Source organism: Vigna unguiculata, chromosome 3, assembly GCF_004118075.2.
Source record: "Vigna unguiculata cultivar IT97K-499-35 chromosome 3, ASM411807v1, whole genome shotgun sequence".
Classification (NCBI taxonomy): domain Eukaryota; kingdom Viridiplantae; phylum Streptophyta; class Magnoliopsida; order Fabales; family Fabaceae; genus Vigna; species Vigna unguiculata.
The window spans coordinates 21,462,742-21,477,104 of record NC_040281.1 but is presented as its reverse complement, the minus strand read 5'-3'; the positions used below and the strand labels follow the sequence as shown (position 1 = coordinate 21,477,104).

At 35.2% G+C, this 14,363-nt stretch overlaps 1 protein-coding gene across 1 annotated transcript; it reads right to left on the bottom strand.

Moving 5' to 3' along the window:
• Window positions 1-137: 137 nt before the first annotated feature.
• On the bottom strand, window positions 138-3,298 carry LOC114178917 (peroxidase 19). Its single transcript, XM_028065065.1, has 3 exons — window positions 2,802-3,298; window positions 2,511-2,711; window positions 138-888 (listed from the first exon to the last, which is right to left on the bottom strand). Exons 1-3 carry the CDS (start codon window positions 3,051-3,053, stop codon window positions 310-312), a joined length of 1,032 nt encoding a protein of 343 aa, XP_027920866.1. The 5' UTR covers window positions 3,054-3,298; the 3' UTR covers window positions 138-309.
• Window positions 3,299-14,363: the final 11,065 nt, after the last annotated feature.

Sequence of the window (14,363 nt, the reverse complement as noted above, 5' to 3'; positions counted from 1 at the left end):
ATAGCATTGGTTTTCTTGAAGATAAAAAACAAAAACATAATTTCAAACCTATTCTCCTAATGTAACACAAGCAATACTTGTAAAAAACCTGTTAACTACAACACTGACTAGAGAAAGTAGAATTGCAAAAAGTGAAATGAAAAGAAAAAGAAAAAAGAAAAGATTAATCTTGAGAAATAATAATGTCCGAACAACTATTGCATTTATAACTGTACAATGCAGTGTGAAACGTGGTTAGAGTTGCATTGATGTTGTCTGGTATGAGTTATAAATGCAAGAATTGTGTAAATTTGTATTGACGAGAATTGCTCAGATGTGCATGGAACAATCTCTACGTTTCTCCCCGTGCCTTGCCCCTCGTACCACTTTGATTAAACTCAATTTGTCCATGGCCGCGACAAAAGCTTGGAAAAAGTTGCGGTTATCCTTGGCAAATTCTAGGACAATAGGCTTGGTTCGTGGGTCGAAGGCCAGAGCCTGGTCAGAGGCCAACAAGCCCATCTTTTGTTGCAAGTTGCCATAATAGGCATGGTCAAACAAGAAAGGCGTAGTGGCGTCAAAAGGGGCAACGATGTCGGAGTTTCCACCGAAGTTTGGACAGTACATTCTAAGTGCGTGTAGGAGTTTGGGATCCATGTCTGGGTCCGGTTGGCCCTTGCCTCTGTAACTGTAGAGACGGGCCACGAAGTTCTTGCAATGCGCAAACCCAATCGTGTGGGCCCCCGATAGGGCTACAAGGTCCCGTGTGGTTAGCCCCTTGGAATTGAACAGTTTGATGAGTTGATCCACGGTCGAGTTTGCACGAGGAATGTTGGATGCCACCCTTGATGCCGTTGATATCTTTCCGTCCCATCTCCCCTTCTTCACAGGGTAATATGGCCCTCCTGCCTATCATTCCATAAATTTAACTCTCACACCTTATTGTAATGCGTCTAAATTTTATTCGATAAGACATCACCATAAACACAAATGGGTAGTAACTTACTGTTTTTAATGTGACAATCTTGTCACTTACGGTAGCAATTAGATAAAAACAAAAAGTTGCCTACCACTTGCAAGCTTTTTAACATTAAGTATTTTATTATATAATAATGCTGGGTTTATGAACGGATAAGATTCGTGATAACAAATGTTGCCTTGACATCATTGAAATCTTTAAAAGAAACAGTAACTATTCGGAAGAAATGTGCATTAAAATATAAAGGAATCACATGGTTAGCCACATTTTTATCATACTTATCAGAGATAATGATTTGAATATGACAAATTTATTTAGTTTGATAAAACAGAAACGCCGAAGCCTTTTATAATTAGCTAGCACACCATTAAACAAAGTTCTTGATGCAACAAATTTAGGTGACGAATTGTGGAAATGAGATTACTTTTCCTATTCAATTTTAAAATAACAATAACTGAGTGGCATCCCCCTACATTGTCTTTAATTAAATTTAAATTCAAGTTTCTTAACTATTCATTAGACACGGTTTGGTTTGGTTGAAAATGAAAAGTCGTCAAAACAACTAATAAAATTTGGTCTGGTCAACTTTTAAACTTCATTAAAAAAATACCAAGTTAAAATATATTTGTCTATAAACATGTAAATTATAGAACAAATATATAATTAACTTTACTACCGATGGTGCGAAATTTGTTCATATATCAATGTTTTATGCCACAGAAAAGGACAACACAAAAACTTAGACCTAAGATTAAGACGCAGCGTTGTGTCTGGTGCCCAAATAATCCAAACATATAAGTACAAAAGTTAGGCTGTTTTGGACTCTAGCATATTGTGCCCAAATAATACTGAGCAATTCATCATGATCATATGGAAACAAATTTAAATTGAATTTATTCAGAATCCGTAATGAATGAAAAAACACCCACTCTGCTAATTGCTACAAAATTGCAATTAGAGATACATAACCAAACACCCTTTGCATCGCATCTCTTTTTTCTTTTTTTCTAGAGCCATATTTATTCTTAGACATTGTCATTAGCTTTTTGGGGTTTGTTCAGAAAAAAAAAATGGCTATATTTTCTTTCTCTATTTTCCTTTTCATTCTACAGTGTAAAGCTCTTTCCACCAATTAATACCCAATTTCGTTAGACATTAATTATATAAGATTTAATGTGATGATAAGTGGTAGACAGATACGGTAGATTAAATCTAGGACACCTTTTCACTTGTACCATAAGGCTATAAAATTTATAACATTTTTGGTATTGGAAGCAAAAGATGTAAGAAACACAGAATATGCATATTAGTAAAAGGAAAGAAAATCCGAAGAACCACTCAGAAAACAAAAGGGGATAAACATAATGTGGATTTCTTTCTTAAAAAGTCCTTAATTTCAGTGCACCAAAACTACACATGCTTTGAAATTGTATTGCATGTGAACTTTCAAGCAATGAATGATGTGTGATTAATAGAGTGTTAAAAACGCATAGAATTAAAGTAATAAGAATGATGGGAATGAATGGCAAGAAAGAAAAGTGAAAGAACTTACGAGGTGAACATAATCTCTGGCTGCAATTACAAGAATATCCGCACATGACACCACACCAGGGCACTTTTTCTCCACTACTTCCTTAGCTTTTCTCACTGTCTCAAAACCTTCCACCTTCAAGTCTCTGTTATCCTCTGCATCCTTCTCTGCCAACTCCTTGCTTCCACCCTTTGATGCTATTAAAATTGACGCATCACACCCCTGCACTCCACTAACATTTTGTGTTATTGGTTCAAAATTGTTAGAATCTAGAAAATCGTTACTGGGATTCATGCATGGAATTGGCCTTACCCCTACGAAGCAATCGTGGAAGAGGAGGCGAATGGTGGCAGGAGCAGAGACAGGTGATTGTTTGAATTGCTGAGAAGTGACTGAACCAACAAGCTGTTCTAGCTGGGGGCATGATTTCGCATAATAATTTAGTGAGAGTTGGCGAGGGGTGCGTGTAGTGTTGGCATGTGTGCCTAAGCAAAAACTTCCACTCATCAAAACGAAGAACACAAAGAGAGAAGTGAATAGTAGTGAAAAAGAAGGTGGAAACATGATGGGGCAGTTTAGGACAAAGAAAAGGAGAGTAGTTTAGAAGATCAACAGGGTTGAATGTTTTGGTGTATGGGAAAATGGGATGCTTTGTTTGTCGAATCAAAAACATGGGGGTTTAAATATTAAAGGGAATCAATTCCCGTGAAACGATGCTGAATTAATTGTGCAGAAAGTTTCTGACACCTCAATAAAGGATATTTGTAAAATCAACAACACATCCCTTTAAAATATACTTCAAGTCCACCCACCTGAAAACACCACATTTTTGCTTCAAACATGTCTACCTAGATTCATTATGTCACTTTTTATTATGCTTCAACTTTCTATACGTGGAAATAATCACAGCAAAACCGTGCTTTGCAAATTGCCAGAACAGTAAAACAGGAAAAATATTAAAGAATAACTTCATAAACTACCCTTGTGAGTACCTCAATTTTTGGTAAAAGAAACGTGATGATTAGATTCATTCACATGTGTGTGTGTATATGCATTTGTTCTTGATCGTTCATGACTCTTGATTGATGGGTACCTCCCACCTAGCATAAATTATCGAACTTTTATTCATATTTTAGCAATTAACAAAATTACAATTGTAATGTAACAGAGTTGCAAAAATTGAAATTTAAAACAGTACCAAATTTTTGCAAAAGATAACGACATGTGCAAGTTACGCTGTCTAACTCTACCTTTTTTGTACACCACGGTAAAACGTAATCGAGTAAAGAATAATATAAAAGTAGGATTTTTGAATGTAGAAAGCAGGGTGGAGCAGTAATTGAGTGAGTGAAGCGTGAACCCCACAACATGACATTGGTGCAGCCATTGCATGAGTTATTTAATGCAAAACATGTGCAGCCAAAAGAGGCACTAGATTATAATTTATAAATAAATGAAGCTCTTAATAGTAATTAATCTATGTTTACTGATTTCTCCATCCTTTGGGTGCAAATTCTGAGTTGCTTTTGCTTTTTCAGGTTGGTTTTAAGTGTGGGTAGCCTTATGCTGTGATTGCATTAAAAAGCTGGAGAACCGTCTCACCAAATTCATTCATTCATTCATTAAGCTTGTGGGCATTGATGAGTGTGTGAAGTGAACGTGATTCGGGTTTTCAGTGGGGCCTCCTACCCTCCATTTTCTTTTGGGTTCAACTGTTTGTTTCAATCGTTGGAGTGTCACGTGAGAATGAATGTTGATAAAATCATACAAAATAATAAAATATAACCAATACTCAAAAAAACATTTTTTTAACTAGGTAAATTTTCATCTCCTAAAATTCAAAATTGATAAAATCAGGAGAAAGATCCCACCACCTAGTACAAATGTTTCTAATGTCAAAAGAAAAGTAAGTTTGGAAGTACAATGTTGTCTCTTTATAGATGAGAGATACATGAAATCTCACATTTTTTAAGTTTATGCCACGTACTTTACCAGTGATTTTGCATATGCTAAGGAAATATGTTGATGGGAGAAGACTTGAAGCAGCAGCATAAAATAATACAATATGATGTAGAAATTTTATGAAAATAATATTGCGTGGAAATATTACATAAATGTTAAATTTATGTTCTGATATCAAGACTAAAAATTACATAAATGTTAAATTTAAGTTCTGATATCAATACTAAAAATTAGCCTATATATTAAGAAGAATGAGTCATTTATTGACAATTTTCATTCAGAAATTAAGAACGTGAAAAGTAATTAGGGATGAAGAGAGGTCACAATTAAAATTAATAAGTCAAAGATGTCACAATCAAAATTGATAATTAGAATATATTTGTTAGGCAACTGCTATTACTCGAAGTGGAGCTACACTCACAAAACAGGACTATTTTTCATTCATTCCTTAATTTCACTCTATGGAGTGATATAAATAATGGACAGGATTGCAATACAAATTTAGTCCAAAAGGTGAGTCCTGAACAACAAACATTTATAATAAAAATAAAAATCTTTCATCTTGTTTCTGAACCTTGCGCTTGGTGGGCTCACCAACCCGCTAATAAATTTTAAATATTAAAATAAAATATTTATATATATATATATATATATATATTATATTATATTATATGTTATATTATATATATATATATATATTATATTATATATGTATATGTATATTATATATATATATATATATATATATTATATGTAAATATTATTTCTATTATACATGTATATTATATATTATATACGTATATATGTTTATATGTATATATAAACATATATACGTATATTGAGACTGGAGCATAGTTGCTCACGAAAATTGAGAAGATGTTCTATGAAATTCAAGTAGAATGAACTTGATTATGATCTAGAATCAAGCATGAATCATAGAAGAACATCTAGAACAAACAAAAGCAAGAATCCAATCGGTGAAATGGATCAAAAACAGTGAGAACATGCTTACACATCCACAAGCATCATTTTGATGTTCATTGCTCTTTTGTGTGATGTAGGACTTGGTTCTCATCAAGAAAATGCAGAAAATAGTAAATGAAACGAAAATGAAGATGAAACAAAACACTTAAACATGACTTAAGACAAAACACAAGATGATAAACTGAAAAATAAATGGAAACCACCGAATGAAAATGAAGAACACACACTAGGAAGCAAAGATAATGTTGCTGGAAAATGGAACTTAAGAACAAATGTGAACCAAAAATCATGGAGATCTACCATTTGAATCCATAGAATTCATGTAGACTCATAGATGTTCGGTTGATTTGAAGGAAACTTGAAGAAAACTCAAAGAAAATGGAAGAACAACACAAAAAATGAAAGAACACAAAGAAAAATGGATGAACAACACAAAAATTGAAAGAAAAACCACAAGGAAGATGAACTTATCTCTTGACGTCAAGCTTGATCAACCAAGGCTCTAGATACCACATGATGAGTCCATCTTCAAGAGTAAGGAAGCCAAGGAGAAGCCATGCAGAATTGATGAAGCTTCCATGGAGAAGGATGAAGATGCGGAAGTTAGAAGATGAGAGGAGAAGTGGTGCGACAATGGTGTTTGGAGAACCTCTCAAGTGAGGTTGGGCCAACACTCAAGGAAGGGGGCTAGAGGAAACCAAGAAGGAGAACTCTAGCCTAAGTTGATTCACAAAAAGAGAGGAGTCTGGAGTCATCTCAACAGAATTTCTCTACTATATTCATGAATGAAAATACAAGGCTCCTAAGCTCTCTATTTATAGGCTAAAATGAGACCAAGGAGTCTTCAAAAAGTGGAGGGAAAAAGGAGTCTAGAAAGTTGAATTTTTTTTGAGTCAAAAAGGAGCATGTGGGAGGTGTGACTTGCCACCTAAGCAAGTCACACTTGTCTTGCCATGGGAAGCTAACTCTCATCCTTGGAGAGCAAGTTTGAGAAGCTTCTAGGCTTTTTCTAGAGTAGACACACTACTCTTGGCCCATTTGGCCCAATTTCCCTTTTTGGTCCAAAATTACTTCTAAAGCCCAATTTCCTCTAAGGCCCAATACATGGCCCAAAGAAAACCCTATTCTACTAGGCCCAAAATACAAAGTCCAAAAATAAACCCTATTCTAATATTTACAAACAAAGAGTTGTAGGCTAGGTCTTCACATCTTCCTTGGCCCATGTAAAGTTCATCTTGGGCCTTGTATGTGCATTTGAGGCCCATTCCTCTTGTATCCTCCTAGCCATTGCTCTTGTTGTGGATCCCTTGGCCAGGCCATTGGCCCAAGCTGAAAAGCCCTATAGGGTGATATTCATCATCCCCTCCCTCTTGAAGAGGATATGTCCTCATATCTAGAGGATTCTTTAAGGCCCACAGCTTTGAAAGCTTGATTCCTCCAGGATAAAAAACACATCTACAAAAATCATCAAATAAATTTTCATTAAAATTCTGGACATCATGTAGACTATGTTTTCCGAAGACACATGACAATGGGATTTTATGTTTGGAAATAATTTCAATGAAACCCACTTCACTAAAACATTGATTTTCACTTTGACCTAATTGAGTCCAAAAAGGTAATTATAAGTCAGAGATTGACTTTTGCAAATCTTTTGAGGAATATGGAATGATTGGTGAAGATGGAAAAATAATTTTAGGGAGAGTTAAGACAAAGTATTAATGACTAATAAAGAAGAGTTGAAAGATGGAATTACTCCCTTAAAGTCTATGCAAGGAGTCGTAGGATGTTGTATCTCTACTTCCCTAAGCATTATTTCTTTCCTCTCAATCTCTTCCTCATTTCTTTTAAACTCTGCCTCTTGTCTTACTCCCTTTTCCTCTTCATATTCTATTCTCTTTTCTCCCTCCTTTTGTTTTCTCAACTTTTCCTCTTCTTCTCTTAATTCTTGCTCAAATTTCTCTCTTTCTTTTTGCTCTCTTTTCTGAATTCTTATTTTTTTTTCTTTTTCTTCCAACTCCTTCATCTCTCTTAAGAGTATTGTGAGTTTTTCCTCCTTCCTTCTTGCTATCTCAATTTTCTTTTTCTCTATCTCACGATCAAAATCAAAGGAAGGTGGTATGAATGTTCTTCTCATGCATGCTCTCAACTCACTCCAATTTTGAATGGGAGATTTTCTTCCTTTTTCCACTCTAAACTGCCTATAATCCCACCACTCTCTTGCATGTCCTACAAAACTTGAAATGCACAAAGTAAGAAAGTAGTATTTATTATGTCTAAGATGGAATGAATGCACCAAATCATCTATTTCCCTCTCCCAAGATATGTATGATAATGCACTTATGTCCTCACCAAAGAAAGGGTGTACTCTCATGTGTATGATGCATTTTATCCTCACTATGACTACCTAAATGCAATCCTCTATACGAATGAAAACTCATCTTGCCAAAAACACTTATCAAACAATTTTTTTCAAAGAAACTTTAGGAATTTTAAAGAGAATATAAAGGAAAAGATTTCTAGAGATGTTCCTAGGAAAAGGAGGTGAGTCTCATGGACAGACTTAGAAACCAAACCTTTCCTAGCCATAAATCTCTAAATTTCTTTCACAAAAATTCTCAATAAAATTTCCCAACAAGACAGATCTTAATTGTGAAAAACAACTTCCAAAATGTGTGAAATCTTATGACCAAAGAAAGGTCAACTAAGTGTTTAAAGATTTGCACCTAGATATCACGGTGACCTAAAACATAGAAGCAATCATACAAATTACACAAAACCTGGACATTTAAAACATAAAGGCAGAAAACATAAAAACTGAAAACATAAACTAGACGAAAATCCTAAGTGAAAATTCAAGTGGCCTTTGGAACCCCTTGAACCTCACACTACACCTTAAACTATTACAATTAAATGCTAAGGATGGGATTGCTCTAAAGCATTTTCCCACCTAAGCCAAATGAAAGGAGAAAACTGAAAGAAAGAAAATTACATAAAATCCGTGACATCAAAACAGCAAAAACCAAAATAAAACTATGCTATGCCAAGCTATGTCTCTCAAGCTCTTGGTCCAGCCTCCAAAGTGTGTCTCCCTCAAGTGTTTGCTTTGAATTTTCTCCTTTGTGAACTTCACTTTTAGCTTGGAGTTCCACTTTGGTTTCCACCTCCTAGGATGCTACCTTGAGTATTTGGTTACCTCCAAAGAAATCTTCCACCAAGAATGTAACACCAAACCAAAGAAGCCAATAAGAAAAAACAAGAAAAGCTTAAATGAAAGAAGAGCTAAACTCAAGTGGAATATAGTTGAAACATACTCAAAGATTTAACAAAGAAAGACAAACTAGAAATAAGGCAAACAAACAACTTAAGAACTCAAATGAATTACCTAAAGAATGGCACTAGAATTGAAGAGAAAATCTGAAAAAGAAGTGCTCAAACATGAAGCTTATAGTACTCATTGCAACAATGCCAAATGAAGGGAAGAATCCACTTGAAATTAAGGAAACTCACGGCAATATAGAGCACACACCTAAGCCAAGAATTATATCAACAAAGAGCACTTAAAACATAGCAAAACGCACATAAAACAGCACTGAAAATGAATTTTCCAGAAACTGGCAGTCCAGAAAACGCTGATTGATGCCTCAACTTCACAGATTTTTCATATTTTTTGTACTCAATCTTTTTTAGTGATTCTTTTTTTTTCGTCTATCTCTCTTCTTTAAGAGGCAAAAATCGTAAAAAACTTTTTTCGAACCATGTGTTCAGGATAAATCACAAACAGTAGGTGTGCGTGCAGTGAAAACTAATAACAGAGATTGGAGCATAGTTGCTAACGAAAATTGAGAAGATGTTCTATGAAATTCAAGTAGAATGAACTTGATTATGATCTAGAATCAAGCATGAATCATAGAAGAACATCTAGAACACACAAAAGCAAGAATCTAATCGGTGAAATGGATCAAAAACAATGAGAACATGCCTTACACATCCACAAGCATCACTTTGATGTTCATTGCTCTTTTGTGTGATGTAGGGCTTGGTTCTCATCAAGAAAATGCAGAAAATAGCAAATGAAACGAAAATGGAGATGAAACAAAACACTTAAACATGACTTAAGACAAAACACAAGATGATAAACTGAAAAATAAATGGAAACCACAGAATGAAAATGAAGAACACACACTAGGAAGCAAAGATAATGTTGCTGGAAAAATAAATGGAACTTAAGAACAAATGTGAACCAAAAATCATGGAGATCTACCATTTGAATCCATAGAATTCATGTAGACTCATAGATGTTCGGTTGATTTGAAGGAAACTTGAAGAAAACTCAAAGAAAATGGAAGAACAACACAAAAAATGAAAGAACACAAAGAAAAATGGATGAACAACACAAAAATTGAAAGAAAAACCACAAGGAAGATGAACTTATCTCTTGACGTCAAGCTTGATCAACCAAGGCTCTAGATACCACATGATGAGTCCATCTTCAAGAGTAAGGAAGCCAAGGAGAAGCTATGCAGAATTGATGAAGCTTCCATGGAGAAGGATGAAGATGCAGAAGTTAGAAGATGAGAGGAGAAGTGGTGCGGCAATGGTCTTTGGAGAACCTCTCAAGTGAGGTTGGGCCAACACTCAAGGAAGGGGGCTAGAGGAAACCAAGAAGGAGAACTCTAGCCTAAGTTGATATAACCAATACTTAAAAAAAAAAACATTTTTTTAACTAGGTAAATTTTCATCTCCTAAAATTCAAACTTGATAAAATCAGGAAAAAGATCCCACCACCTAGTACAAATGTTTCTATTGTCAAAAGAAAAGTAAGTTTGGAAGTACAATGTTGTCTCTTTATAGATGAGAGATACATGAAATCTCACATTTTTTAAGTTTATGCGACGTACTTTACTGGTGACTTTGCATATGCTAAGGAAATATGTTGATGGGGAAGGCTTGAAGCAGCAACATAAAATAATACAATATAATGTAGAAATTTTATGAAAATAATATTAGTGGAAATATTACATAAATGTTAAATTTAAGTTCTGATATCAATACTAAAAATTAGCCTATATATTAAGAAGAATGAGTCATTTATGACAATTTTCATTCAGAAATTAAGAACGTGAAAAGTAATTAGGGGTGAGGAGAGGTCACAATTAAAATTAATAAGTCAAAGATGTCACGATTAAAATTGATAATTGGAAGATATTTGTTAGGCAACTGCTATTACTCGAAGTGGAGCTACACTCACGTAATAAGAAAAGATAAAAAAAAAAGAAAAAAAAATACTGTTTTTCATTCATTCCCTAATTTCACTCCATGGAGTGATATAAATAATGGACAGGATTGCAATACAAATTTAGTCTAATGAGGCCTTCTCCCTACACCTCCAACTATCTCTCTTGTACCCCAAAAACACATATATTTCCATTGTACCACCAAAAACACATATTTCCATCTTTGCCCACGGTAAAAACTAAAAGTAACTCACGGTAAAAACTAAGAGTAACTCACTCTCTCTTTGTATCACCACAGACCCTCTGCACTCCCAAAACCGCAGACTCCTCTGCACCCCCAAAACCACAGACCCCTCTGCACCCCCAAAACGCACTCCAATAAAAGGAATCAGATTCCCTGCACCCCTGCACCCCCGCACCCCAAATGAATAAATCGTTGACCTAGCAGCGACAACCTTATTTCTTCTTCACCTTTCTTTAAGGTTTCACTTCTTCCTCTTCGTCCTCCACCATCCACATTGTTGCACACTCTTCTGCCTCTGCACACTCTCCTTTTCCTTCTGTAGTTGGCTCCCTTTTTCTCCCTTTTATATTCGTGCACCTCTCCTCTCCAATTGCATCTCCAATTAGCTCCATATTCTTGCACACTTCAACACTGCCAACACTCTATTGCCAAGGAATATAATCCAGTTAAGTTATTATATACCATGTATCTATATTTTATTTGATTTTAGGAATGGTTGTGCAATAGATCCATGCTTAATATTTGCTTAATTGGGTTTCTGTCAAACAAATTTCTTTTCACTACAAATGAGCATTATATGTCGACATCTGTTTCATAAAAATAAGAAACAGATGAAACGAATGTCGACATCTGTTTTAGTTTTTTTTTCATTTTTCACCGTTACGGATGTCGACATCCACTTCGCAAAAGTCTGAAATGGATCTCGATATCCGTTTCAGTTTTTTTTTCACCGTTATGGATGTCGACATCCGTTTTATAAAAGTCTGAAACGGATGTCGACATTCGTTTCATGTTTTTTTTTAAGTCAACTATTCTTCATTCTTTCAATTCAGTGACTGATTAAAATAAGTTGAGATCCAAACAGAGTTTTGTATGGTTACAGATGAAGTTAAAAAGCATAGCATGACTTTGTTTTTGTAAATAACCACATGTTTGTGTGAGATGACTTGTCCCTTCTGATGTTATTTATTTGTTTGTGTTTTTCTTATGTGTTTGTAACTGTGATTTTGTAATGCTTTTTGGGACATTAGGCAAACACAGAAAGAACATCTCATGTGCAATGAATAAGAAGGAATATATTGTTTTTGGGAAATTTTGATTTTTGAGGGAATGCAGATTAGGACCCGTCTTTTGGTTTAATGTTTGAGACCTTTTTTTGTCTCTGCACTATTGGAATGCACTATCGGAAGAGCGTGAAAGGAGAGAAAAAGAGAGGTTTATATGGAGGAAAAAATGAAAGCCGAGTGCATGAGGCTTTGCTGTTCCTTTGATGGAGTCATACAAACCATAATCATAATCAGGTTGTTTTGTGTTTCTTGGGGATTTATGTTTGCTTACGTGTTTTTTTATTTGGTTACTGAAAATTTGAAACTTTGAATTATAGATATGGTTAGGACAAGAGGAAATTTATCTAAACGTGGTTCACATGATGCACCCGAGAGTTCTGCATAGGGTGCACGGAGGAGACCGACCGCTTCTGCTCATAGAAGGGGTCAGCACGCGGCTGATGTTGTTGAGGATGATGTTGTTGAGCATCATGGTTCTGATGTTGCTCAGGACAAGGAGCAGGGGATTGGCCACGATGGTGCAGGATTTCCAGGTGGTCCCTCTAATACATCTTTATTGACTCGGTACTAGGATCATATTGCACATATCATATGGGAGGGTCAGGTTAGTAAGAAATATTTATAAATGTTTTATTTTATCGTTGTTGTGTATTTTAATTGTTTTATGTTTCTTTTTTCTTAGGATCGAGTTGTGAAACTAGTTTCCCATATTAAAAAAGTGAAAAATTTAGGACGTCCTCACCCTTCTATTCTCCCTTTTGTGGTAGCTTCTGGATTATCACCTCTTTGCGATATTTTATATGAATATCCCGATACTGGATTAATATTGGGTTTCATGGAGAGATGGCATCCCGAGACTAATACTTTTCATCTACCAATTGGTGAGATGATAATCTCTTTAGATGATGTTTGGTCTCTCCTTCATCTTCCCATCACTAGAGAGTTTTGCTCCACTGAAAATCTTGAATATGAAGATTCACTCGAGATTATGATGACACTTTTTGGTGTTGATCAGGCTATGACTTCTAGTGAGTTGAATCAAATTCGGGGTGTTGAATCAAATTTTGAATCGATGACAAGCACAGAAGGATTACATTATATCGATTAGCAATCGCATACCCCATGTCTGGTATAGTCATCCACTTGTCTCGATTAGCCTGTATATAATTAATTAGATTATAATCAAACAAAATCATAAAAAACTTTTAATAAATAAGTTCCAACATTAGTGTGTAAAAGTCATACCCCTGATGGTGAATGAATTAGCAAAGACTTTCTCAGTTCTTCCAGACGATCATAGCCTCCAACTAATGTTGCATATTCATCTCGCCATTGACTAAGTTCTTTGTCTAAATCATGTCTGATTAGAGGCCATGACTCTTCACCCATACCCAGCAATGCAGCAATGCATTTATACCCACAATGACCATCTCCCACTACATCTACAACATCCACTATGTAAGGCTGAAAAACAGGATTGATCTGTTCTAGCGTGGGTATTATCTTTTCTTGAATTACACCTTTGGTCTTCAACTTGTTTTCTGTTTTTGCAACACATGTATCTTTTCTTGAAGACTCAATGAAGGCGTCAACATGCTCAAAATATAAGGGGTCACATTTGGTTGACATCTTTGATTGATGACTTTTAGGTGCACCCTTCGTCTTAATTTTACTCGTTAGCGGCAACATCGATGTCATCGAAGGGCAAACTATGTCAGGTAATTTATGTTTGGTGGTGACTTTTCCTGCAATGTCAACTTCTTCGAAAAGATTAAGCAGTAGATCAACCTCTCTTTGAATTGATAGTTGCCCTTCATATTGTGAAGAGGACACATTTGAGAAGCTCAACCTAGTCCACATGACATGAATTTCTAGGAGAGGAATCATCCTAGGGTCATATCATGCTAATTCACATGCACATGGAAGACCATAAGTCTGTCTGAGAATGTAGCCACAACGACTAGTATCGAATCCAATTTTCTTAACTCTTTTTAACTTTGGAGCAAGGAGTTCTAAGGTAGATCTAAAAACATATCCCACTAATCTTCTATAACTCAATGCCTTGTAAGAGTCACTCATCAGATTAATACTTCTTTCAAAAGACGCCTTTATTTTGTTATGTTGCAAGATAATAACGTTGTGAATTCCATCCCAATACGAACAAAGGTCTCTTATACTACTTCCAAGAACTTTCTTGAGGCTCTAGTGAGCAGACTCAACCCTAGTACAATTTATACATGGAATCATATAAACCATTAATGAAAAAAATGAATTAATAAGAAGATGCAAACATACCTGTTTGATGGTGTATTCCTTAAATGCATAACTTTGTTCGTCCACGCCTTGACAAAGTATTTCTTGTAAGGAATGATCCACAAGT